The sequence below is a fragment of the Acanthaster planci genome, linkage group LG06 (assembly GCF_054643075.1).
Source record: "Acanthaster planci isolate LZ-2023a linkage group LG06, COTS_SCS, whole genome shotgun sequence".
NCBI lineage: Eukaryota > Metazoa > Echinodermata > Asteroidea > Valvatida > Acanthasteridae > Acanthaster > Acanthaster planci.
In genome coordinates, this window is record NC_141782.1 from 11232485 (window position 1) to 11259496 (window position 27012).

General features: G+C 41.0%; 2 protein-coding genes across 7 annotated transcripts in view; one reads left to right on the forward strand and one right to left on the reverse strand.

Moving 5' to 3' along the window:
* The first annotated feature begins 9 nt into the window (after positions 1-9).
* On the forward strand, positions 10-23100 carry galns (galactosamine (N-acetyl)-6-sulfatase). 6 transcript variants are annotated; one of them, XM_087138509.1, is made up of 10 exons: positions 10-225; positions 1809-1932; positions 3385-3562; positions 3900-4107; positions 5491-5755; positions 12429-12532; positions 12978-13220; positions 13805-13926; positions 15437-15554; positions 19684-23100. In XM_087138509.1, the coding sequence occupies exons 1-10, from the start codon at positions 106-108 to the stop codon at positions 19768-19770; spliced, it is 1569 nt and encodes a 522-aa protein (XP_086994635.1). In that variant the 5' UTR covers positions 10-105; the 3' UTR covers positions 19771-23100. The 6 variants fall into 6 exon arrangements, with proteins under 6 accessions (XP_086994635.1, XP_022107718.2, XP_022107717.2 ...); XM_022252026.2 differs by lacking the exon at positions 5491-5755 and adding an exon at positions 8997-9261 and having other exon boundaries at positions 24-225; XM_022252025.2 differs by lacking the exon at positions 5491-5755 and adding an exon at positions 6170-6434 and having other exon boundaries at positions 53-225.
* The window catches only part of LOC110988481 (neuropilin and tolloid-like protein 2), a 50989-nt gene continuing 46119 nt past the window's right edge, over positions 22143-27012 (reverse strand). Inside the window, 1 exon segment of the mRNA XM_022252007.2 lies at positions 22143-27012. Within this exon segment, the coding sequence (XP_022107699.2) occupies positions 26743-27012 (270 nt within the window). The 3' untranslated portion in view covers positions 22143-26742.

Below are 27012 nucleotides of genomic sequence, written 5' to 3' on the forward strand. Positions count from 1 at the left end.
AAATTTTATGTAAAAATTGAAATAATCCCAGGTCAATGTCAGGTGATCTCGATCACATGATGAGCATTGTTTTCCTACCTCCATGGTTTACATCATAGTTCATACATGTACTGTACATGGTTAATAATGGCAGGATATCTCATTTTTTCGGTGGTTTTAATTTTCTTTTCCGGTGTACGGCCAATATCTGGAAAGCCAAACATCATCATAATGATGATGGACGACGTAAGTATTGATTCAAATTTGTTTCTAAGAAACTGAACGGACTTGAATTGGACAATTGAACCGTCGTAAACGTCACCGTCACTTCACCGCGTTCACGGTCATGACGGTTCATCGTCCAAAACCGCTTCCACATGTTGACCTGTTTACCCCTAGTCTAGAACGGTTACGGTAATTTTGCCCCTTTTCCATTTCACCCCACGTCATTTCGCCCATAACAACTTCGCCCCATTTCCGTTTCACCCCACCCCAAGCTTCGCCCCGTCACCACATCGCCCGGCCGGTCACTTCACCCTTTTTCCCCTTCGCCCCAGCATGCCCAGCTTTGCTTGACATGCTTGAAGTTGAACATGTTTAATGTGTTTGAAGGTGGGCCACACCTTTCTTGTGTGTTCCATGGATTTACACCACGTCACACGTAATATGGATTTGAAAATCATGATAATGAAATTGGACTAAATAAAGAAGGGAGTGTATTTTTGCTGGCGACGGCAAAAGTTTTTCGAAGTTATTTTGCCGGGATGTGTTTCACAAGAAACAATTAAAAAAAAACACTAATTTTGAAAAGTTTGTAAGGAAAGCAATCGATTTTGTTTGTACATATAGGTTTTGCCATCTCTTCTCTAATTGATCTTCTAATAATTATTTATTCTTTTATATATTATGTAATGAGCTTATTTTTGTCCTTCGAACCCCGTAATGCTCTGTGAACATTGAAAAGGTTTATTCATACCCTGATGGTTACTGTTGGAACTTGCATCTGTCGTTGGTATGTTTTTTGGCAGTGATCATGTTGGGCACACACAATGCATAGTTGATCGGCAAAATAGCCCAAGCCTGTTTATATTTTTGTGTGTGTACAAAAAATTTACTATCCTAAACTATGGAAAAGTACATTTCCCAGGTCAGAAACTCACTTGGACGTACTTTCCATCATGTCTGTGGCACTATCTATCGATTTAATTGCCGCGGTTACTGATCGCTTAGTCATGCAGTACAGTACATGTAATTCAAGCCATGTAAATGTTTATGACATCTGGAAATTTATTGGAAATTAGTGCCTGAGCCCAGTATGCCTTTATATACAGGTACATATCAAAAATATCTTCTAGTCTTCCCTTTTTGGTCTGTGATTTCTGCTCGTCGCTCTGACTTTGTTACGTGGTTGCACTGCAGGACAACTGTTTCATGCACATGCACGCAACATACTGACTACACTTGACATTAAAATCAGTGACCTCATGGTGTTTCTTCATTTTGAAAGATGGCGGTTCTACAGCAATAGCCTGGGAGTTGGGCAGAAGAATCCCTGTTTTTGCCTGTGTTTATTGACATGAAATTTGTTACACTTTTAGGAGATTGTTTATTCCTGAACGTCGGCTGGCAATATTGGGGGCATTTTGTTGGGCTTGTTGGGGTGGATAATTCGAGGGGGACAAATCTCAGACCTGAAAATCAGGTTTGCGATTTTTCAGATGTCATGATCATTGGGCATTGAGTTACTTGAGCTACAGTTGGTGCATTCTAAAGTTGTCTAGAGTTACTCAGTGTTGGGTGCATTCTGACTGGTTTTTGTACACTTTTAGATGGGCTGGGGTGATTTAGGCATCTTTGGTCATCCGGCTAAGGAAACGCCCAATCTCGACCAGATGGCTGCAGAAGGGGTGCTGATGACTGACTTCTACTCTGCCAATCCACTGTGCTCACCTGGTGAGTAGTCAATCACTGTATGAAGGGGAACAGGTCAACCCATATGCAGGCCAACTCATTCACTGATCAATTCGTGCACCGACCAACTTGTTCATTGCAACTCGATGCTCTGTCGATGTTTTAGTAAAGTCGGCCATTCAGGATGTCGAATGACCGGAAAACTGTGCTTCTTGACTGTATAACCATTTGAATGCATTAAGAATTGTTCTTTTTAGAACCACAAATTAAAATTGTTCCATTTTCAAAGAAAACATGTAGTATTAATAATAGAATTTCACAAAGCAATGGTCAAGATATAGATAATTACTAGGGCAGAGCAACTTATTTTACCATAGTGGCTTGTCATTCATAAGTTAAATGCTAAAAACCTTGTTTTCTACCGGACTGGGTAGGTGACAAGTTGGGAGAAAAGTACAGCATACAGAGGGCGAAGGCAGCACAACAGCACACGTCCTCACACGTGCCGTACAAAGGATACAATTTGGCGCACATGTTGGTCAGCATATGAATTGGTCAATTTACGAGTTGGTCAATGTACGAGTTGGCAAGTACCAGTTGGAACGGATATGAGTTGACCTGCATTGGTCCCAACTACATGTACATGCATGCAGCAGAGGAAGAACGGAAGCGGCTGCTTCATCTAGGTTTAAATTAGGCAGAGACTTCAGTCCGGTTCCCAATTTCACGAGACTTCTTAACCAGCAGCAACTCACACCAATTGTTGGGTATTCGTTCTCAGACTTAAGCGCCCTTGGAAAGTAATCCTTCAAAATCACAAGAAGCCAAAACAAAGTGAAAGATTCATTTCACTGAGAATTACTTTAAATTTTGCCGAAGAAAAAATGACGAAATCGACCATAGGAATCGAAGCTACGATCTTGTTGTCCAGACATTTCCATTTACAAAACCGTAGAAATACATATACATGTACCTCAATCTGTAACCTCACATTAAAATGCTGCAGCATTCCAATTGACATCAAGATTGATGCATGGTTGTTGTTTCTGATCTTCATGAAGCCTCACTCAATCAGGACCAGAGCCAGATATGGAGCCAACAGCATTTAAATTAAAGGCAAATGTGACTGTGTAATCCTTTGGAAATAGTTCATCATAGAAGACCATGTCCAAATCACTTGGCTATGGCAGGAGATTACACACAACCAGTTGACAACTCTATGGGAGCTGGCCACGGCCACTACCATAGACTTGTGTGTAATTTCAAGCCGCAGCCAAATGATTCGGAAACGGCCGTATCTACACGTTCAGCCTTCTGTGCTACCTGAAATCAGTGGCATATTTTCAAGGCGACACTCGGGGGTGCACACATTTTTTTCAACAGATAACTTTAAATGCAGTGAGCCATGGCTTGAACATGTATGTATGTAAAGTTGCATAGTTAAGCCACTGCCCCAAAGTGTGTAAGTGTCTTCGCATCCTTTTCTTCCGGTAGCACGAGCGGCTCTCTTGACTGGCAGACTGCCAATCCGCAATGGCTTCTACACGACCAACCAGCATGCCCGCAACGCTTATGCTCCCCAGTTTGTTGTCGGCGGTATCCAAGACTATGAAATCCTTCTTCCGGAACTTCTGAAAAAAGCTGGCTACAAGAGCAAGATTATTGGAAAATGGTAGATAACTTTGTTTTAAAAATCATCAGAATTACAGTGTCATGTCAAAGACCAACACTAGCTGGGATTTATATTTTTCACACTGTTTTTTAACTCTGAAAACCTTTTCCCACATCTCTAAAACTCAAATTGGTTCCATAAGAGCAACACATGTTACTCTTATGAACTGCTTGTACAAGTACACATATCTGTGTTCCCAAGCATCATTTTATCAAGTAGATTTAGTGTCTTTTTCCTGTCAACTCATAACTTTCTTAATCCTCCAAACCCCAGTGTGTCTGACAGTGTTGCACCGGATCCAAGCTTTGACCTTTTGACCCTTACCAATTCTTTCCAGGCATTTAGGCCATCAGCCTCAATATCTCCCTCTCCAGCATGGCTTTGACGAGTTCTTCGGCTCACCCCATTGCCACTTTGGCCCATACAACGACAAGGGGACTCCCAACATTCCTGTGTACAGGGATGGTGAGATGGCCGGTCGTTACTACGAAGACTTTATTATCACAAAAACGGGAGAGTCTAACTTGACACAGCTTTACATTCAGGTAATAAACAAGAATTAACTTCTATTTTCCTCCCACAACAAATATGTCAGCTAAAGCCATTTGATGAAATGCATCTGCTTGCCACTTTGTACTCTACATGTACATACATACCTTCAAGATGTGTCACAATCTACTCTGAGATTTTTTTTTTTGCCACAACAGGAAGCTTTAGAAATCGACAAGAATTCATCCTCCAAAACTTGCTTGTAAATTTACACACTGTAGTTGAGATCTTAAGGGTCGAAATGTTGAGAAGGCAAAATCTTTCTACAAAATATGCATATGTTGGCTCAAATTATAACTCTGAAAAACTCTTTGACAAACATTTGCCCAAACGGCTTTGCTCATTTTTACTCTGAAGAACTTTATTCCCAAATTGTCCACAGTGGTTCACTCTAGTACTGTATTTCAGCTTTCAACATGTTCAAATGGCACCACGCCCGGCCCCATTAAAAGTGATATTGGTTGGAGTCTTACCTTGAAGCGTGAAAAAGTCCTCCCCAGATCTCCTGTTTGATGTCCCACGATATTGGAGGGTGAGAGAAGAGGATAGTTATAAAGCCACGCACATTTCCAGTTGCATTGCTGCTCAGTACGCTATTTTCATCAATACCTCCTGTTCGTCAGGCCACAAGACCGATTTCAGTAGCCAAAATCAGCGCACATTCAGCCTCTTCCCTCACAGGTACTCAAATATACTCCTGGGTGGAGAACAGCATTTATTCTCCTGGATGGAGAGGGGCAAGTAGGGGTAACATGACTGGCCCAAGGTCAATCCAAATATGCAACCAGCAGGATTCAAGCCGTCAACCATTGTGGCCACATGCCCACATTCCAGCTTTTATAACAGTTCTGCACATTGTAAACTCCAGCTTTTCAGAAGTGTTTTTCGAGTATTGTGCTCTCTGATGCTTTCCTGGCACTGTACTTACATTAATACGGGCGATTCACAAAAGTGCGCCTCCAAAGCACGAAATTTGTCGAACTTTTCCAAACGTGCATTGGGTTGTCAAATTTCCCGCACTGTGATTGCCCAATGCGTTGCAAAATCTTGGAGGCGCACTATTGTGAATCGCCCATATTAAGGTGTTGTTTGTAATGCACGCTGAAAGCATCTCATCAGAGTAGCAATTTCGTGCTGCTAGTTTGTGTGGTTGCCAAGCTGAACAGTAGATGCTTACTCGGCAAACATAGGTTACCAACCAAACGATGTGCATGTTTATTTCGTGTGGCTGGTTCTCAGGTATTATCCGTGTATACTACACGTAGCAATTTTGTGAAGAGATATTTTCTATTGAGCAGCTGTTCTGTACTTGGGCCCGTATTTGTCACAGCATTGTCACGCACACTGTACTTCAAAAATCTGTCACCTGGTGCGTATAGGAGGCAGTGGCATTCATTGCAAACCAGCACAAAGCCGGTAACCCCTTTCTCCTATACTGGGTGCCTGACGCAACCCACACCCCCTTGTATGCCTCGGAGCCGTATCACGGTACAAGCCAGCGAGTACTGTACGGTGACGCGGTCAGAGAACTTGATGATGGCATTGGGCAGATTCTGAACAAGGTCAGGCAGCTGGGCATCACAAATAGCACTTTTGCCTTTTTCATGTCTGACAATGGGGGCGCTGTTTATGCCAGAGAGAAGGGTGAGGCTAGAGTGAGTTTTTTATTTTTTTTCCAAATCTCGGCTTCCTCTCCTGAATTTGGCTTCAGGTTTCAGTTTGGTGAATTCAGCTGCATTTGGTCAGTTCCTGAACTATCAACTTGTCTTAATTAAAACCCTACTGTTGAGCATTTTCATTTGAGATGCCAACAGTTTATCTTTGAAAATAATTCTTAGTCAGAGACGAAACCGAATCCACATAACTGCAGCTAAGATTTTGAAAATGGCAAGGGCCTGAGATGATAATTGATATGCCTGTAATTGTTTTGCACATAAATGCACAGCTGCCTGAGGCATGCCATCAAAACCCACAAATGCATGCTGTTCTTACTCCAACTTTCCACCGCCCGCACATTCTGTGCTTCATCTCACATTGAATCCATCAAATCATGTGCAGGAAGCGACCACCTTCATTGAGGCCCAGCAGAAAGCCAACAATCCCTTCCTTCTGTACTGGGTGCCCGACGCCACCCACACGCCCCTGTTCGCCTCGCTGGCCTACCATGGCACAAGCCAGCGGGGGCTGTACGGCGACGCCGTCAGGGAACTTGACGACGGCGTGGGCCAGATCATGGGCCTGGTCAAGCGGCTTGGGATCGCGCAGAACACGTTCGCATTCTTCACCTCAGACAATGGGGGTGCTGTGTTTGAGAGGGAGAATGGTGAGGCTATTGTCGGAGTGCAGAGAACATTTTGGCTAATACACCTGCACACTTGCACAGGCCTGTATCCCACATGTTTACTTGTGTTTGCACTGGTCTATCTCACAGTGAAAAAACCCTTTCAAACCATCAACACCAAAACTGGTCAATGAAATTATGCTTCCCATTACTGTATCGTTGTATGCATTATTAATCTCATAGTGTGCTTCCTTGTTATAAAGGTGTTAAATAAAACATGAGATTTCCACCACTGAATTGGTTTGGCTAAGAGATAAAGGTTTTTAAAAATGAGCAGTGGATATGGAAATTGAAATCAACAGCTTGATCTAATCATGGCCTGTTCAGTGTGTTTGGTGTATACATATAGTTTCCATCTTGTTCTTGGGTGTGTGTACATACATGTTATAGATTGAGTCTGGCCATTCTGTCTCAGTTTGTAACCCAGAGGCACTCTTAACCCAAGCCCCTGTGTCCTTCCACCGCTCGTACTATCCTCATCTCGTTTTTTGTCCATCACACTATGTCTTCATTAGGAGGCAGTAACTTTCATTGAGAACCAGCACAAAGCCAGCAACCCATTCCTGTTGTACTGGGTACCAGACGCGACCCACACACCACTGTATGCCTCGCATGCCTACCACGGCATCAGTCAGCGTGGTCTGTATGGCGACGCGGTCCGAGAGCTGGACGACGGAGTCGGTCACATTCTCAGCAAGCTCAAGGAGCTCGGTATCGCAGAGGACACTTTTGCGTTTTTCACGTCAGACAATGGCGGCGCTTTAGTCTCAAAATTTAACGGTGAGGTTATGGCTATGCATCTCGCTGTAACTTTCTCGCAGATAAACCGTGCCAATGTGCATTATGCATTCCTTTGGCATTGTGCATTTACATGTACATGCAAAATTGCTGCATTTCTGTCAGCTTCTGAGAATGCTTCAACATGCAGAGTTCAAAATTGTCCCAACCCCCCCCGCATCAGCATGCCGTTTCTGTGACTTTCATTTCTAAAATGGTTAACAAGTGTTAAAAATTCCTTTCCATTTCCAAGCAAAATTTAAAAAGTCAAGCATAGTTGCAACTGGGTTACCTGGAGGTGGACTTATTTACAGTTTAACATAGAAAACAATTACATGTACCTAAGAAGGAAAATTTCACTTGGAATTGCGTCAACAGTTCCTAGTAGAAGAATACAGTAGGAAAAATGAATAATAAAAAATAATACGAAATCAATTGATGACCTCATTATGATGTCATTACATATTTGCAATGCAAAACAACAATATATTTACAACACATTCCCACCAAGATTCAAGATAATCCAATGTTTGTTTTTATTTGTGAAACAAACATTCGCTATTTCCACCAAGGGTGCATTTGAACTTTTAGTAATGAAGAATTTTAAGAGTACTGGTACATGTACCTTGATTTGATCAAGGGGTACATTTTTCTGGTTCCCGACGCATGTTTAGCTCTTATGACCTCCACATAAGAAGTTACCTCAGCAGTATTTGGTACATTTATAGTACCATGTAATCAGTCACAAGGACCAGTGTTTGGAAGACACTACACGTACACATGCACAGACAGCTTCGGATACTTGAACATGACATAGAATAGGCACAAGGAATTTTCCTTTAAATGAGCACAACCCTTGCGCAATTTCTCAGAGAATTTCACCTCAGTAAGACTACGTGTACATGGTAGCAGAAGCACTGTTTAGTGCATCAGTTTTCATCCCTTTCACTTGTATGGGTTTACTTGTGAAGTAACTTGCTTGTTGGTAGACTGGTATGGTGCTCTCATATTTGTCCTCCGCGTCCTCAGACTGGTGAGGAACTGTCAACTTTTGTCCCAAAGCAAGGATGTTTCAGTGTAACTGCTTTGCTGCATGTTGTCAGTAGTAGTCAGGCCAGTTTGCTGGCACCTTCCTCACTTTGAGATACGCCTTGAAATTCAAGTTACGGTCTTTACAGGTTTTTCACCAGTTCATTTCCAGAATTTTTGTCGGGGGTGTTTATGCCATGTGGACTAATACCGAACAGTATTTTTTTCTGCTGGTTTTGTTCATGCTCTTAAGCCGTTGAAGTAGACATGAGATGAACTATCTGTGATATTGTTTACGAAAATGGAAAAGGAAAAGAAAACCAGAGTGTGATTCGTGCATTGTGTTGATTTCCGGATTTTTAGAGATGAGCGTTTGACTCGTATGTCAACAAGAGAGAGTTGCTGGACATTACTTCAACGTATGGCTGGAGATCAGTGATGGCGTGTTACATCATTGAAAAAGGCCTCCAGAGTTCTCTCCATGAATGGTTCTGTTCAGTGCTGTGATCCAGAGAGAACTGACAGTGCTGTACATTCTAGTTGAACAAAAGTAGTTTAGGGTTGCATGGGCACGTTTCAAAGGAGAATGCCTTCCAGTGATCTAAATGCACTGATTGTGTGATTTTTATAATCCATCCACTTTCATGAAGTCTCACATTATTTTGTTTCGGAAGGCAGTGAGGATTGGAGCTGCTCTTCCAACAAGTGTAATTACTTTGTTTCGTCATGTACGTGTAGGAAGCCTTAGATTTCATAACGGTGGAAACCCAGCTGGCCAGCCCCTTTTTCTTGTACTGGGTCCCAGATTCGGCCCACCGGCCCCACTATGCCTCTAAGCATTACCTGGGCACTAGCCAGCGGGGTCTGTACGGAGATGTGGTCCGGGAATTGGACGACGGAGTTGGCCAGATCCTCTCGCATTTGCAGCATCTCGGGATCGAAAGAAACTCCTTTGTGTTTTTCACTTCGGATAACGGTGCACCTCTCAATGCGAAAGCTGACGGTAGGTTGAATACACGTGCAGGAGAGTGGTTTTTTTGGAGGCTTCTGAAGGGAGTTTGTTTTCTAGCCATTTCATGTTTATGTTTGTTACTGCGTACATGTATCAGGCAGTCTAAGATATTGGCTTTTTTTCAGGAAATGTTCAAGTGTCTTGTGTGTGAAGAACCATTCATCATTCACGATAACTGCATGTACATGTATAATCATGATTTTCAACTGTGTGATGACATTGTGAAAAGATACTTAGTCTTATTTCTCCATGTTCATGAACATTATTCCCAGCTGATAATGTCTTCAAGACAGCATGCCTAATTCAGTTAAATTCTAAGTCTTCTTGTGCTCAGCTTTTTTTATTTTGCCTTCCTTGCTGTCTCCAGCATTGATTTAGAACATTAAGCATAAAGTCTACTTCTGAACGCCATGCATGCATCGAGAGACTGGAAACCCAATGTTTATGTCCTGACAAAACTTCTCTTGGCCTGTACACGTACATCAACCCAAGTACACAGTATTAAAGTCAGTTGAGTGAAGGCACACTGCCATGGTTAATGACATTGTGTTTTGTTGGTGGAGAAATGACCCTGTGGCATATTACTGACACGTATACACTTTCAAATAAACTGTGGTGTAAATACCGTCGTAGCGCAAAATTGATGACCCCTGAGAAATGCAGCAAGACAGAGTTGAACATGTTGATAGCAATAAAAACACCCTACAGATGCAGCTAAGACACATACCAGCACAACATGGCACGTGTATCAGTCAAGCAGAAACAAAGCAAGGTAAGTTGGCCATTCGACACCTCTGGCAGCCGATTTTTTCCAAAGCGTTGATTCCTGAAAATCGGATACCCCAAAACAACACTGAGACTTTCTTATCAAAGACTGTACAGCTAGATCCACCTGCTATTCATTGCTACAGTATGTGCTTAGACATATTGATGGGATAAATTTTACGTCCCAAAATGACATGTTATTGCCAACAACCTTGAATACACATCTTCATGATTGCACAGAAGCTGTTTCTGGTTAGGGCATGGTCCATTGGTTGTGTATAAACTCACTTGCTCCCTGTGCTTACTTTATATTGTTTTTGCTCTCTTAAGTTACAAAGCAGTGTGAAAAATTAACATGTAGTGGCTTCTGCACATCTGACCATGGCCAACATACATGTAAGGTTGACAAAAACAGAAACAGACTTTAGAAACAGAGCAGGTTCTGTCTACACCTAGCACATACATGTACATCGGCGCACAAATTTCTCACAACAGAGTAAAACCTACATGTAGGTTTTGAGAAAATCGCATTTAAAAGTTGGTCCCTTTTTCAAACTCTTATTTCCCCAGCATTCAGCATGCCTTTGACGTAACCAATAAGACTTCATGAAAGACAGGATCTTAAACGACAAAACCTACCAAATGATATGCATAGAAATCAATTGTTTATTTTATAAACAAATAAATTCACCTCTTTGTGAAAATGCTCACATTCATGTGACTTTCACAGTCTTTTCATGTGCTGTTTTGCTATAGCATGTGCTAGGTGCAAAATTGTCACTTTTGTATACATTTTGGCATCAAATTGACCTCTTGATGAAAACGGCAAAATGAGTTTGCCCATGAACGGTTTTGTCCTTCGTAGCTAATGCTACATATATTTATGGAAGAAAGATTTGCCTCTCTGTGAAAACGCAAAATGCGGAAAAGTTGAAATTTGGCCCAGATAGATCATCATGTTTGGCTGATTTCAGTAGATTTGGTAAAAAATCATTACACCAAGTTGTAGGCATTCCATAGCCTAGTTGATTTTGCCCAAAAACAGAAATTTAAAAATATCATAATTTGGGGCCCACATGTCTCTGTGAAAACAGTGACGGCATGTGTAGTGAATCTTGGTTTGCTGTTATGACCTTTAAACACCTTCCAACATGACTAGGGCACAAGTTACTGCCTCCACTCACACTTGCCATGCATAGACGTGTACCTGTGCACATGTGTAGTAGACCTGTGTTCCCACTGCTCACAGATACATGTACAAAGTAAAACCCAGGGACCTTTGCAGCGTATTAGTCATAAAAACACCTGCTGTTCATCACCAAGCATCCAAGTTTTGTTCTTACAGTATCCATGCTTTATTGTTTCACCAAGTCTAAACCTCAACTTCCATCTGTAATACGTTTACCGGTATCTTCACCCATTTTTGTCTGTAACATCTTCACCCATCCTGTTTCCGTTTCTAACCGCCCATACTACACCGTTTCATTGCACTTGTCCACCACCATGTGTGCGACCTGCTCAGGTTGGTGAGATGGCCTACATAAATTTGTACGTCATTAAACATTTAGTCATTTACAAATTGAGTTCTAGACTCAGTTGGGAGGTCCTTGATTGAAATTGTCATTGTTTGGCTCCATATGATGTACTGTGTATGGGATTAACCATTTTAATAGCATGTTCACAATTTAAGAGAAGCAAGGAAAACTGGGGAAGAAAATTTCCTTTTGTCAGATTCAAAGAACAGCTGAAGTATCCATCAACTAAATATTTGGTCTTTGTTTCCCTTTCTCAAGCTCATCATCTTTCCAAGATTTCCAAATCCTGTCAGTCTTTCAAGATTAATATACATGTAGTTTACATCATCGCATGTTTTCTTACCAGAGCGGGTCACTCATTAACCTTGCTTTTAAATGCTGCTGCTGGTTTGGCATGTCTTTCCAGGCGACAGTTCAGGTTGAAAATGCAGCTTTTAAAATCTGCCATCAGAGTTCATTTTGGAATCAGTTGTGTGAGTTTTTCAGTGACAGAAAAATTCGACCAACATCAGCAATTTGTTTTTATGCAGCCAGAATTGTTGCCAGCCATGTGCTTTTTGCAGTGTTAATTAAAATCCCTCTGTTACTCATTGCGTTTTGTGTTTTCAACAAACTGTGTATGGATGGAATGATTTGTTCGTCATGTGTGTTTTAATTAATTTGTGCATGCTGTGAGTCTTCAGTGTTTCCCCAGTTGACACAGAAAATCACATGTTATCAAGGGATTTATGTAAATGATACACTGATGTATTTGTGGGCTGGCCTTCAGTTGGATAAATTCACCTGTTGGCTGTACTCAACTGTAGTTCTAGCAATTTTCAGGAATATCATAGCTGTAATGCTTTTTTAAACAAACAGGTGGAAGCAATGGACCTTTCCTGTGTGGCAAAGAGACAACTTTTGAAGGGGGTATGCGAGAACCAGCTATTGCCTGGTGGCCGGGTACCATCAAACCAGGCCAGGTAAACTGCAAATTGAAACTACACGTAGACTAAAACCAGTGATCACCTTTAGGGAGTAGTTTGTGATGTAAACAGTGTTTTTTCCGGTGTCTCTGTACCATTTTTAAAATATGCAAATATTGAAAAATTAACATTTTTCACACCACATGTCCTGCATTTGTGAATATCAGTGGTGAGCATCCTACATGCACGATTCGCATCCTCATCAAAGGCCATTCAGGCCTACTTGTACATGAAAACACTTCATTTACCATTTACCGTTATTGTTCAAGTCAAAATTGCATGTTACGATATCTATCATCAAGTTGTACAGTAATTTTCATTATGTATGTATATTGGAATTTCTCACATTCTACTGTGATTAAAACCTGACACGATAAAGCTTTACCAGAGACTGCTCTTTGTCAACAGAGATAACCCCTTTTTTTTACATTATTCCGAATAGGTGTCCCATCAGCTGGGCAGTATTATGGATCTGTTCACCACAGCCCTCAAAATTGCAGGACTTTCACCGCCATCGGATCGCATCGTTGATGGCACTGACCTGCTCCCTAATCTCGTCAATGGCACCATTGATAGCGCCAAGCCGATTTTCTATTACCGTGGCAACGAAATGATGGCAATTCGCATAGGCTTGTACAAGGCCCACTACTGGACGTGGACCAACTCCCTTCAAGAATTTGAAAAAGTAACAGGATTGTTAAAACCTCACTTCAAGCTTTTAATTTCAGATATTACTATAGTACCGCAAATTTTTGAATGCAGTTTACCTGAGCAAACCATAGATTTCAAAGGTGGATTTTAGAAGTGCAGTTTAATAATGAATCTTTTGCAATCTGACACAGTTCCAAAATAACATCCATCTGTATATCTAGCACTTGATGTCGGTAGCCCTATACTTCTAGGTATGCAATTTTTATTTCATGATATATTTTGGGGAATGTGCACGATTAGGGGTAATGATGGAGTTTGTGAGGTTATGCTCAGCTGTAATCAGATGTATTCTCAGACAAAAGAGGCAGCCTGTCATTCCACATTTATATCTAATGGTTTACTACCCTGTGCAATACAAGCATTTCATGCTTGAAGCTTTCAAGGTGGCCTGGTATTTCAAGCAGTTTGCTCATTCTAGACAAAGTTCCGTTCGTATAATCATAATTAATAGACAACAAATGTTGCATATTCATGTCACATTAATGTTGAATCCATTCCATCTCTAAAAAAGTCATTTCTGTACTTTGATCTGCCTTTATCTTCTACAATTTCTCTCAGGGTGTTAATTTTTGTCGAGGGGAGAATGTCACTGGAGTTATGACCCACCAACAGACAAACCATACGGATGCCCCACTGCTGTTCCATCTTGGGCGTGATCCCGGGGAAAAGTACCCCATCGAGTAAGCATGTGTGTGAGTCTCTGTGTCAAGCTCAGCAATCCTGCATGTCACTGTGTTGCTTGTATTATCATGATGAACCCTCGGGGCATGATCTGATGCTTCATTGCCCCTTGATTGACTGGCTTGACAGCTTCCTGCAGTACTTAAATTCTCTACTCACTTCACTTTGGAGATTTTTCTGAATAGCTTCAAAACTGAGTCCGTTTTCATGCAGTACCAGTAAATGGTTGTGAGTTTTCAGTGACATACCAAAGGTTGAGCCATTTTTAATTTTCCCATTTCTGCCAATCCTTTATAGCTTTTTCTGCAGCCCTAAAACATTTCGTGGGTCTTTTATGTTCAAATCAAATAGAGTAGACTCCCAGTTTTGGCTTCAATATCATACAGTTGAAGTTTTTTTCTGAATTTCTTGACTACAGTATGTAATGATACATGCAACTATGAAAGAAGCCATAAATCTGACTAAGTCCTTTTCCCACTTACCATTCCCTTGCTGTGTCTCAATCATTTTTACCTGCCAGAGGTTATAAACTTTAAAAAGTCTTAAGAAGTTTCATGCATCCATCAAAACAAGTAATAAATACTACTGCTAATTATCAAATGAAACATATTTTTTTACTAGTGTTTGTTTATTTAGTTCATCCAACAGCGCATTTAGCGCCAATTACAGGATGAAATGATAATTAAGAAGATAATGAAGAAATATTCAGATTTTAGAGGTAGAAGGAAAACTCGGAATTAATATTCAATGGAAAACCCACAGAGTCAGGCACGGACTGAAAACCCAATCCACATGCTGACCTAGGTGGGATTCGAACCCAGGTCACAGAGGTGGAAGGTGAGGAAAGAGTCACAACTCCAACCTGACTACATCCTCTTTGACCAAAATGATCAACAGTTCCTCTGAATGACCAAACCAGTGACTAACTAACCCAAGGGTGAGCATTCTGCTAATTTTAGCTGCCCATACAAGTAGTAAGCAATATAAGATGGGTCTATAGTATATACAAGTAATAAAAACTACCAGCTTGCAAAGTCCAAACCACCAGCTTGCTAGGTCTAAACCACCAGCTTGCTGAGTCTAATCACCAGCTTGCTAGGTCTAAACCACTAGCTTGCTAAGTCTAAATCACCAGCTTGCTAAGTCTAAACCACCAGCTTGCTAAGTCTAAACCACCAGCTTGCTAAGTCTAAACCACCAGCTTGCTAAGTCTAAACCACCAGCGTGCTAAGTCTAAACCACCAGCTTGCTGAGTCTAAACCACCAGCTTGCTAAGTCTAAACCACCAGCTTGCTGAGTCTAAACCACCAGCGTGCTAAGTCCAAATCACCAGCTTGCTGAGTCTCAACCACCAGCTTGCTAAGTCTGTCTCTCATGTATGACTGGTATTGTCAGCTGAATACAAATAAGCTGGAGACAGAATAAGGTTCATTTGCAGCAAAGTCAATCGAGACAAAATACCGAGCTTTTGAGTTAATGGCTGGACACCCTTTTTTCTGTGGAATTCAGGCAAACTACTCAGGAATACAAGGAGGTGATGCCCGTGATCCTGAGGGTCGTCGGCAACCACAAGGAGAAGCTCGTTCCCGGTCAGCCACAGCTCAACATGTGTGACTGGGCAGTGCAGGTAGGCATTACCAGCAAGTTAAGAGAAAGCCTATGTAAAAATGAGTCCTGAAAATGGTGCAACATTTCTTTTTCACAGCTCTGACAAGTTGGGTGCCGTTCAGACAGTGTGGAAATTGTAGTTAAATAGTAAGTAGCATTCTCTGTGCGTGCTTCTCACCACCAGGAAATGTGATGGCACTTCATATCCTGAGGGTACATGTACATGTATGTTGAATCACGGAGCTATAAAACGAGCAGATGGTTTAATAGTCTGTGAACGGCCTTCTCGGGAAAGGCAGATAGTTGCCAGGGCACAGAGTGGACCATTTTTTAAATTTCTTCTTCCTCTCAAACATGTCAATTTGAACGTGAGTATGGTATTGTAAAATGTGCAGGCATAATGTCTGTGTGGCAAGTCAGAGCTGAAGTTCATAGTTTCTTGCACGTATTTCTGAATTGATTTTTCAATCACATTGTGGTGGAACTGGGGGATATACTTTCAGAATTAGAACTGAATTAACCTGCAGAATGTCAAACTTTTTCAGTCATTGCAGTGTGGGCTGAATGGCTCAGAATGTGGCAAACAGCCCCTGTTGCTAATACGCCAAATATAACGGAATGGCTTGGCAAAACTAACAAAGTGCTTGTGACTTTTGAACCAAAGCTTTTTTGAGGCACTTGCTGTAATGTGTACAGATATCTTATGATCAAAATGTTCCTGTTAAGTGTTGATCAGGGCCCAACATTTGGAGCTGGTAAGAGGCAAATCTCGTGTGACAGATTAGACTAGAAAAACAAGTAGAAGAGACAACCACGATCGAGTCAGGGACCACTTTTACTGAAGCTGAGTTTACACATTACCAATTTCAGAGCCAAATTGCCGAGGGAAGCAAAATCAGGGAATGATTCTTGACTGCCTCAGGATTGTTATAGTAGGTGGATGAAAGATTGTTAGAGGTCAGAAAGCACCCCAACACTTTCGGATGTTTTGAAAATTATCAGGGTTATTCAGGAACAAATTTCAAGTCTTGGTTTTACGGCCTATTTGGTCTTTGTTCTTATTAAATTCATTTGAAATCCGCGTAATTCTGGTCATTCTGGATGACCCCGGAGTTAGTCATTAATTAATCTTTACAAAATCACTACAATTTGGTTTTATTCTACACTAAATCAATTCATCTGATTTGGCTGTCCATTCATACCTAGTTCTTTATTATTCTCCATTTATTCCCCTTACAAACAGAGAATCAGGCCTAATAATTCTCCTGATGCTATCAAGAATTTTCATTTGGGACAGATTGGTGTAGACGTGTATGTAGCAGTACTTAGGGAATGTGTGATCTAGCCCTTAAGCATGCATATTCTGTGCTTAATATATTTCTGTGCCAATCAGTACCGGTGGCTCTTTGAAATTGGTACTTGATACCATCAAATTGCTGCAAGAAAAATGCCATGCACTATTTCAGTTTGCATGCATGGATTCAAAAAAACAAATCATCCCATCCCCGTGAGTGCCAAGCCTTTCCCGGTATCTTCCCATCTCATCCGTTATTGTTGTCCTTCCATGGAATGTCCCATTTTATACCAACCCTTGCCTTCAATTAAAACATAGTTTATGGTCAGAATTGTCCAGAGTATTTTTTTCTTCTTTCATCTGGCAGGTGATATTTAACCGTGAAAATACTACGGGGGCAAACGGAAATTATTTTTCAAGTCCACCCTCCCAGTCTTACACGGTTAACTTGCAGGTTCATTCCCTTGTTCCCCTGAGCTTTCTCACCGGTTTCCACCTGTCAGATGTTCCACATTAATCAAGAACAAAAATAGCCTGACGTTTTGCTTTTACACGTAGCTCTGAGTCGAGTCTGGAATGTTTGGCGGTGCCAATTTCTATATCAAGATGCCGGTGGTGGTAATTAATTGATTTTTTCACAGAGCACCATGTGACGTTTTGCATTAGTTTCACAGCAAGTACATGTATACCTTTCGCTTTTCTCCTGAATACCCAGTCCATCATTTTCCAGAATTTCAACGTGATTATAGAGTGCAACAGTTTTAAATGCTAATTGTTAATCAGTTTCATTTTTCCCATGACCCTAAAAACTGATCAACCCCATCCCCCAAGTAGCCCCATCACCAGCTTTGTGCATTAAATGCATCAAGGGGGTCACGGTATCAGCTTTTAACCAATGGGCATGATGGGGGCCAGCTTTCCACCGGGGGGGGCTCCTCCCTCGGCAAGGGGCTCGCCCCCGAGATTCAAAGAATCTTCTTGAATTAAACATGGCTAGAGTTAATGTGTTGTCATCGCATATGTTCATAATTGTGAAACATTTACTTTCAGTGAGCATTTTTTTTTATTCTTTCAGGCATACAGGCACCGGGTAGCTAGCATTTTTAGCAGGAACACATTTATATACACATGAACACTCACTGATACTGTTTAAAGTAGAATTTGCATTTTCAAGCGAGTTGACAGTTGTTCAGTGTTTCCAGTGAGTTGATAGTTGTTTAATGAGTAGCTTGAAATGTAACCTGTCAATACATTTACATGTAACTGATGTCTGTGTGTGGCTTTTCTGCTAACATTTTCAGTGCTTTCGAATTTTACAATGAATAATTTTGTTGCAGTGTGTCAATCCATTTGATAGATCTCTGAAAAGTAAGGAGATGGACATTTTGCTTAAATATTTGTAAGCAACACTTTTTTAGATGAATGCATGTAACTCACAAAATATGGAGAGCCTGACGTTTCGGTCCTAGCAGAATCTTTCTCAAGATTGCACATTTACGTATAAATATCGGCCAACCTGCAACAATGTTTGTGTAATTCATCAAGTTTCAGCATGATCGGTGTTTGTTCCAATTCTGTAGGGCTGCTAGAAGCAAAAATTTATTCTGTATGAAAAACAAATTCAAAGCAACTAGGCGGGTTACCAGGCAAAAAAGAAGATTTGCACTGTGACTGGATTTTTGCTGATAGCCATGTTTTCTGCTCACTAGCTGCATGCAATTGGGCATTGACATGGAGGGATGCAGACCCAGGTCTGACTTATTATGAAATATTGCATTTTGTAGGGAAAAAACAGCATGGGTAACCGTAATATGAGACTACTGTTTGCCTTTGATGTTCTGGGCTTTTGATTTTCGGTAAAATGAAGCACGTTGTCCTGCTTGAATTGGCCCACAGGTCAATTAACTGCTGAAAGAACTTTTCCCCCTCAGCCGTAAGCAGTCAAAGAGGGGGAAAAAACTGGGGCAGGTGAACATGAGTTTGGGGAAATTGATGATGAGCAATCCTTGAATTGGCATGGCCTCCCGTTCTGTCTACCTGGCTGTATTTTGATTTTCTACTCAACTTGGTCAAGAATTAAATTTGCGCAGGTATCTGGGTCACGTACCGGTAAACATGAGCGCAAATACCAGTATGTGGGCACAGCCGTCCACTGCTGTTCTGCCTGCGATGTTTAGTCCGGCGTACATGTACGTGTACATACACATACCTTATTCAGTAAGCCTCGTCTGTCTCCGGGATGTCTTGACACCAGTACAGTACATTTTCACTCTCGGCATGTCGGTACTTGCCTCGTGCTTGAGGCATACTCTCCATCACGCTGACAGACAGGTCCATTCGGCGTGCATTGCCATATCTGACTGCTTTTCAACTTAAGCAGGCCTCAATATCTAGTACTAGCCTTGGGTAGAATTTGCTTAAATCCTCCAATTTCAGTAGGATTTTACATACACCCGAGGGGGTTGGGGTTAAAACTGCTGTGTGCTGCTTGTCAAGTGAACTGTATCCAATTCTCTCGATGGAAGTCTAAGGATTTAATGTATGTTGATGATTATGCCATAAGTCTGAATTTTTGTCAATTTTGTACAGAAATAAAACTGCCCGTCACAATTAACTTTGCCTGTCCTCAGGACAGGTGGACAGATGTAGCTGGGTTAGACACAAACCCTTTCCCCAATTCTACAGCAGTGCTTTGCTGGTGCCCATTAGATTGAATGCTGTACAGATGTGACAAATGATAGAAGTGCATCTGTACCAAAGTGTCCTGGCAAAAAAAGGCATCATCCATGTTATTCCTTCATGGCTTAAGTGCATTGTGACTTAACGTATTTTCCTGTTGTCCCCTTTGATGCAGAACTGGGCCCCACCTGGCTGTGAGAAGCTAGGAGAGTGTCTTCCAATCCCCAAGTCTCACCCCTACAAGTGCAGCTGGCCCCACTAATATCATCATCGGGGTGAGCTTCCCAGTAAATCACAAAATTGCTTTCAATAACATTTCAAGTTCAAAATCAGTGACCCTGTCTTTCTGAGAAGTAAGTAACGTGCACAATCACAAGGTTTCTGTGCATGAGTCTAGCTCACTTGCCTCAAGCAGTGAAACATATAGATTGCTCTCATTGCTATTATAACACCTCACGCACAGATTTTGTATCTTCATTGGCCAAGAGCCAGTCACGTACATGTAGCATGAGACGATTTTTGCTGTCTTTCTTGTCACAGCCAAAGGAACTGTACCCGTAGCAACCAGAGTACTATACCCATAGCAACCAAAGAATGATACACATGACCACCAGCACTGTGTACAAATGCATAATGATGTGTAAGTGCTGCGCGTTGCACGCATTCTGAAGTGGTAGCACTACACTGCTGGGTTCAAACATTGCCTTATCGGCAGTGTGGAAAAGTGCCGGTAAATTTTCAAAACAATTCTTATTCAAATAGAGATGCCTTTCGTAGGTACTGAAATCAAATCAATTAGTTATCACTTAATAAATAAAGCAAAATCTCTGTGAGAGGCGTTATAAGACAACTGATGACTTTTTAATCTTGTGATGTAGTAAAACTTTCTAACCTCTCAAGGTGATTCATTGAGCATTCTAGTTTCCCTCTGCTTTGTCTTGGGATTTTTATCAAATAGTCCATGGCTCACCTCAAGAGGCTGGTTTAATTACACCAGTCCAAGGAGTCAATATTGATATGCTATTCGTATGGGCAGCCAAAGTGTGCATTTGTCCCCTTACTCTCACAGAAGGTTTTCTTTTCCTTTAGTATTTAGTAGGAGTGTTTATTATTTGCCGTTTTGAGTTTTATTGAATTTACTCTTTGGCTTTTGTGCTGACGTCCAGCCATAGTTTTACCAGCCACTGGTCAGCAAAACTTACGACTGTAATGTTAAAAAGGGCAGATTCTGTAGAGTACCGAAGTGAACACGTGACACTCGCAATTATGTGTGTAAAATGCATTAGCGCGAGAACCGGCGTGTGGACCAATACACACCCGTACTCCATTTGTTTGTGTTGCACTTCCTGGTTCAAAATGACATCACACTTTGGTACTCTATACTATGGTGTCAAGTGTAAAGTAATTATCTACCATTCCTGGGGTTTTCTTTGATATTAGATGTCTCTAAAGATACTTTGCCCGAGTGTATTTTGTGTGCTACCCACTCTCTTACATGTCTTGTCTGATTTGGTCCTGAAATGTTCACACCCACAGGTACAGCGTACTTGAGATATTTTGATACTTCAAAGCTGTTTCATGAGAAGAGTGTAGATTTTTTCTATCTTGTAAAATTTATACCTTGGTATTAAAGTAATAATGTGCCCAGTTTTCCATTCTAGTTTGCATACATTTGTACATCAAGTTACTCAATCTTCAGGAAAGTTGTCCTTGATCACCAAATTCAAATTTTTGTTTGGTCAGTACTTATTTCAAGGTGTAAGATTCCATTTGTTGACATGTTTTGGGAACCCCATTCTCAAGAGGACAAAAAGGAGGAGGTCCATTGTGTGATGTGACTGTGCTGCGTCAGCATCAGTCGATTTGTAAATGATGGATAGCTGGATGGATTGCAAGGCATTTGCAATATGTACTGTATGACCTTATTCCCAGCAGTGTATGGTACATGTAAATGCTTCCAGAATGTAAAGGACATTCAATTTATCAGAGGCTAAGTCACTAGAGGGTTGAAGGTGCAGAGCGTGCATGCATTTTAGTCCGGGAACACTGAGTGATGGCGGCATTCTTGCCTGGTTGATTCCAGTGGGTGCCGGTGACATTGCACTGTTGGCTACAGCTCTCCTTAAAGAAAGACTAGTTTGATTCATGGCCAGAGGGCAGACCCAGCATTTGCGAAGGATGAGCGTCCCAAAACTAGAAAGCATTTGTGCACGTGTTTGTTCATCTGGGTATTAATTTCTGTCTGAAAAGAATGAAGCAAGCGCTTGAGAGCAGAAACTAGCAAAAGACAATCTCCCCTTGTAAAGAAAAAGTGATAAACGCAGAAGCATTTGATGTGCAAAATAACTATCTCATTACATTTCTTATGTGCACATGCACAGCTGGCACTGAACTTGCTGCCTTTTTCTGGGCAAATGTGCCATCATCCCGAGTTCAGCTTCCAGGCGTATAGAACTTGAGCCAACTGCCTGAGGCACCTGCTATCAGGCTGGATGTAATATTTTTCCGTGCAGTGATATCGAATCGCTCAGTGACTTGTTTCAGTATTCATAGCCCTTTTCTGGACTTCATGTTTTTGGAGTGTGTGCTTCCACTACAACTATAAAGATGTCTCAGCAGCGATTAATACACGTGTAACATTTTATGGCTGCATAGCACTTTTTATTCATTGCCAGTATGTGAATAACTACAGGTAGGTATCAAACTGACTTCCAATCCAATTTCATTTCAAAAACTTGTTTGGGTTTTTTTTCTAGAGGGGCTAAAAGATTTTGAAAATATATCATGTAACTTTCTATGGCCTCTCTTACATTAATGGACTTTTTACACACTTTTGAAATGAAAGGAAATGAAACGAACATAAAAAAAAACTTTTTTTTCTCGGTTTATGCGCATTTGACGCGGGGCATGCTGAGTACGCACAATGAATTTATTCTGGAATGTATTGTCTTCCCGCGCACACCAATCATGTGCAAGAACCTAGTTCAAAAACTTAGTACCATCTCTCTTTCTGTCGCCAGTGAGGGTGCACTTCAACTCAGGGTGGATTAGCAAATTTTCTGTACAGTAAGATAATGCTACAGGACTTGTTCATTTTAAACCATGCTAGTTTACTACATGGCACAGAATTTGTGAGTTTTTTTCTGGGGGTCGAGAGGTCACAGGAGTTAAGGCAATGTAAGGAACATTCTATACCAGAAAACAAATTCATTGGTATTTTAGTTTATAGTTTAAAAAAATTCAAGTTTTATGTACTAATTTCTGTATAGTCTTACAACCCTTGACATTGAAACTTTTGTAATCTACATGAACCGTGGGATCATATGTCTAGCATACTACATTAATGTAAAACGAGTTAGTTTTGTATAATATAATATTAATCTAAATGATTCTTCTATTTTCTGTCCTTTATGTGCCATAAATATACATTTTCGTTTCACTCAAAAAGTAAAAACTCCAAGTGTTAAAGGGTTTAACCTTCAACATGATCACATTTGTGTTGCCAGGTGAACATTCTGCACTGTGAAAATGCTATTTTTTAAGGGGGCAGGTTAAGAAATAAAATTGGCAAAATGTGCCTAAAGCAGTCCAAGTGTTTCTGATATATACTAGTACCTAAAACTGTAAAAACTAATATGTGGACAAAGGTCTATCGTAATATAGACTGATACTATGCACAGTGTTAGTTTAAAAATATATTGTAAAAAGACACAGAGCTGAAACTCCTGTTTACTTTTAAAGGGTAAACTTTTTTAAAAATCCCAACCTCACAAATCCTTGCAAGTGTAACAACTGTCATTCCAAATTTGCTGACTGCATTGTCACTCTCACTGTTTTACAAACCTGAACCTGAGCGTTATAGAGATCTCATCAACGAATGTTATAGCTCATCATTAAATATGTACATATGTGCTTGTGCACCATGTTATATGTACTTGCAAAACTCAGTAGATTTTATTTTGTTGAATACATTTAGATTACATTTATGTTGTTGGCTCAAACAATTCCATTAGTTCTCACATCAGCTATTCAGAAGCAACGTACATGTACATCTTGTGCCTTATTAATTACAAAAGGCAAAACTACTTGGCAGTAATTTGCAGATGCTGGTACCTAGCACAATACATATTGTTGATATTGTCTTGTCAGTCAATATGCACATCCATTTTCAGGAACTTTCTTAAATCATTCCAAGATAATTACTCTCTAGCTACTAATGCACATATGTCTTTGCATATCTATACATATGCAACTGTCAGAGTACACGTACTTGTAAGCTACCAGTAAATATAATGGAAGCTCTTTGATAACAAATCATGCATATGCATATTTTGTTGGAGGAGTTGGTACATTACATTATCATATATGTAGCTGCCATATCTAATCCAGGATGACTTGGCCTTCACTGAATAATCTGCCTGCATTACCCACCCCATATGCTGATATGCACATGCTCTAGAGTTTGGCAATGGTCATTAAACACTACAATGATAAACAGTGGCATAGGGGCTCGGAGTGATTCAGCCCCCCCCCCATAACGTTGTGGTTTGGGGAGGGAGGTTATACAATATACTGGAGGATGGGTATTGTCATGCTTGTATAAGCCTAAAACACATGTAGCAATCAGTGGAAGAATGGGGAGTTTTTTTATGGTTCATGAAGGCCCCTCCTCCACCAACCTTCAGCACACCACTGACATCAGACAGAAGCAACAAACAATCCCATCAAAACTTCTTATGTTTCAGTCTCAAAGAATACTCCAGCAACACTGCTTGAAGATGTGGCAAGTGCATGGAGACGTAAATGCACTAGTTCAACACTGTACATGTACCTCCACCATGGATATTTTCACCACACATTTGATCAAGGATCAGAAGCTAACAATTGTTTAAAACCAGCTTCACAGGGACCTAGTTGACCTAGTTGACAGTGTTCTATTTGAAAGTATTTTAATGATGAAAAATATGTTTTCTTGGATAAATGTGTCATTTAAATGAAAATTAGGGACGAAAAGCAATTTTTTTTTAATCAAAGGTTGTACGGGTACCAGCCAATAGTTGGTGACCATCTTACATTCTCCAAGCAGTCATGCCCTCAGTACAGCTATTAAAGGCTTTATGCATATATTGCTGATCATTCAACCGAGTACGTGCATTTGGAGTGGCATCTGGCCGATGCATAGCATGCCCCATTTCTCCTGACATCAAACTCAGCTATATCTGTACACATAAATCAACGGGCTCACAGGATACAGTCGGCTGTGTTTAAGCCTTGACGCACCACATTGAATCTGAATTTGCAATTGAGCCCCGAGACAATTATGGTGAGGAGGTGGAATTGCCTCTCTTGTGGCTTAACTTAAGGTGACAGGGATGGTTCATTCGATAAGCACTGCCGTTTTTTCTTGATGCTCTAGAGGATGGTAAGATGATCATGTCTCTTGACAAAGTCCCAACAAAGTGCCCTTCTGCTGATTAGACATGTGTTTTCATATGAACTGATTCTTCATTTGTGTAACACACATGTAGGTCAACTCACGAAGTGAGTGCAGTCAACTGGCAATTAATTGAGGACTCGCTTACCAGCTACTGGTAATTGATTTAGGGTTGTCTTACCAGCAGAGGGCTACCCCCCCATAAGCAATATCATCTTTCCAACAGTTTCAGTTATTTGTTTTTCCATTTTACCTTTCATGTATTTTGCTTCAAATGGTCTTTTGCAGGGAGAAAAATGTAGCAGGTGAAACAGAGATTGTGGTATTGAAGTAAAGGGTAGCTGCAATCAATCTGTTTTACAAGAAACCTTTAAAATACACCTTTGCATCTCAGCCTTCTTTTCAACTTTTGTTTCACTGTGTCAAAGAGTATTTTGCGGCTGTTTTGATATTATGCTAATGAATATTTCCATATTCATGAGCAAAACTGTGATGTCATCACAGGAAGAAAGCCTTAAATCTTACATTGGTTTGTACACAAAAAATGTCATGCAGTTTTGCAGATTTTGCTGGACTAATTTTTTCTTCTTTGCTGATTCATTGTTTTTTATGTACATAGCAATAAGTGAGCACCAGTGCTTTCAGTAAGTAAATTCTGGGTTCACGATTTTAATAGATAAGCCTATGCATTGAACTATGTCTTCCCTGGATGACACAGCAACAGCTCCCTCAGTTGTTCCGGGAAAGCATGTATAATTTGAAATGTTTTAAAAATTGCACTTTTCAGTGCGTTTAATCTAATGAAAGTGTAAAAGAGAGTTCATACATTGAAGAAGAGTACAAAGCTACTTAAAAATTGTGTCTAAGAAAAATTAATTGCAGCCACCCTTTAAGTCTTGCCACATGGGCTGCCAAGTAGTATCACTGACTGGGGCTGAGAGCTGAGGTTCATCTTACCCTGGAGCGAAGCCAATCCTATGTTGCCATCAAACCTGGATATTATAGTAAATGTCGGCCAGTTTCCTCAAGTAAATTTGCCACATTTCGCTGGGTCGTCGTGACTCAACTAATATGGATCCAGTGATGTCACTATCTTATCCTCTTCTCTGCTGCATGATGAAATGTGTCTGATTGTGGAACCAATGTTTGTCTTCATACCTCATTGCACCTGTTTATTCCACTTGGCTGTGCGAAAACCTGACCCTGCTTGAACAGCCAGATGGTCTTGAAGAGTAGAAATCATTGGCATGGAGTACATGTTGACCTATCTACATTCATGGCATTCTTACTCTTTGCCCTAACTAGTTAAGAACCTTATGGCTTCAGATGAAAGTCATTGCCTGCCGTCTTCCATGCTGTCACACTGTGACCGGTCATATTTTATCGAACCACATGGGAAGCGACATTTCAGATTAATATTGAGTAATAGATTGTACAACAGTGTAGGTAGTAGTAATCATTACCGTTCCAACATGACAAAATATACTACACACTGATGTACATAGTCTACGAAGGACTCTGCGTTCATGCTATGTAACGTGGCCCAAGTCTTTACTTGTGACTTTATAAAAGTGGTGTTTACAAACTCCGAGGGTGCTGTAGCACGTAACAATGATGTTTCATGGGCACCAGCACACCATGGGCACACTCTTGTTTGCCGGCATTATGGCACAGAAATCACACATCACGCTTTTGTCTGAAAATGCACAAGCTCACTGTGTCTTTGCTGGGAGTGCAGTCTCAGCATCACTCAGCCAAGTTTATTTTGTCACCCTTGGTGGGGTGAGCCTCCAACCACGGTCAAAACTGGACCTTGACTTCCTTGCCGGGATGCAGGGGGTTGGCTGAGCTCCGGCGAAAGGACTCATTGTACTGGTTAGCCCGCACCCAGGGAGATTCTGGTTCCATTAGACTAGTCCTCTTCTGGCGGGGCTCAAAGCCCAGCTCACTATCCATGATCCTCTCATAGTCTTTGAGCTGGGAGGCCGTCATGGGGAATTCGTGGCTGGAGCTGGACAACCGGGTTGTGCGTGGGACTCCATCAGCGATACTGCCCGTCCTGGAGCCGGG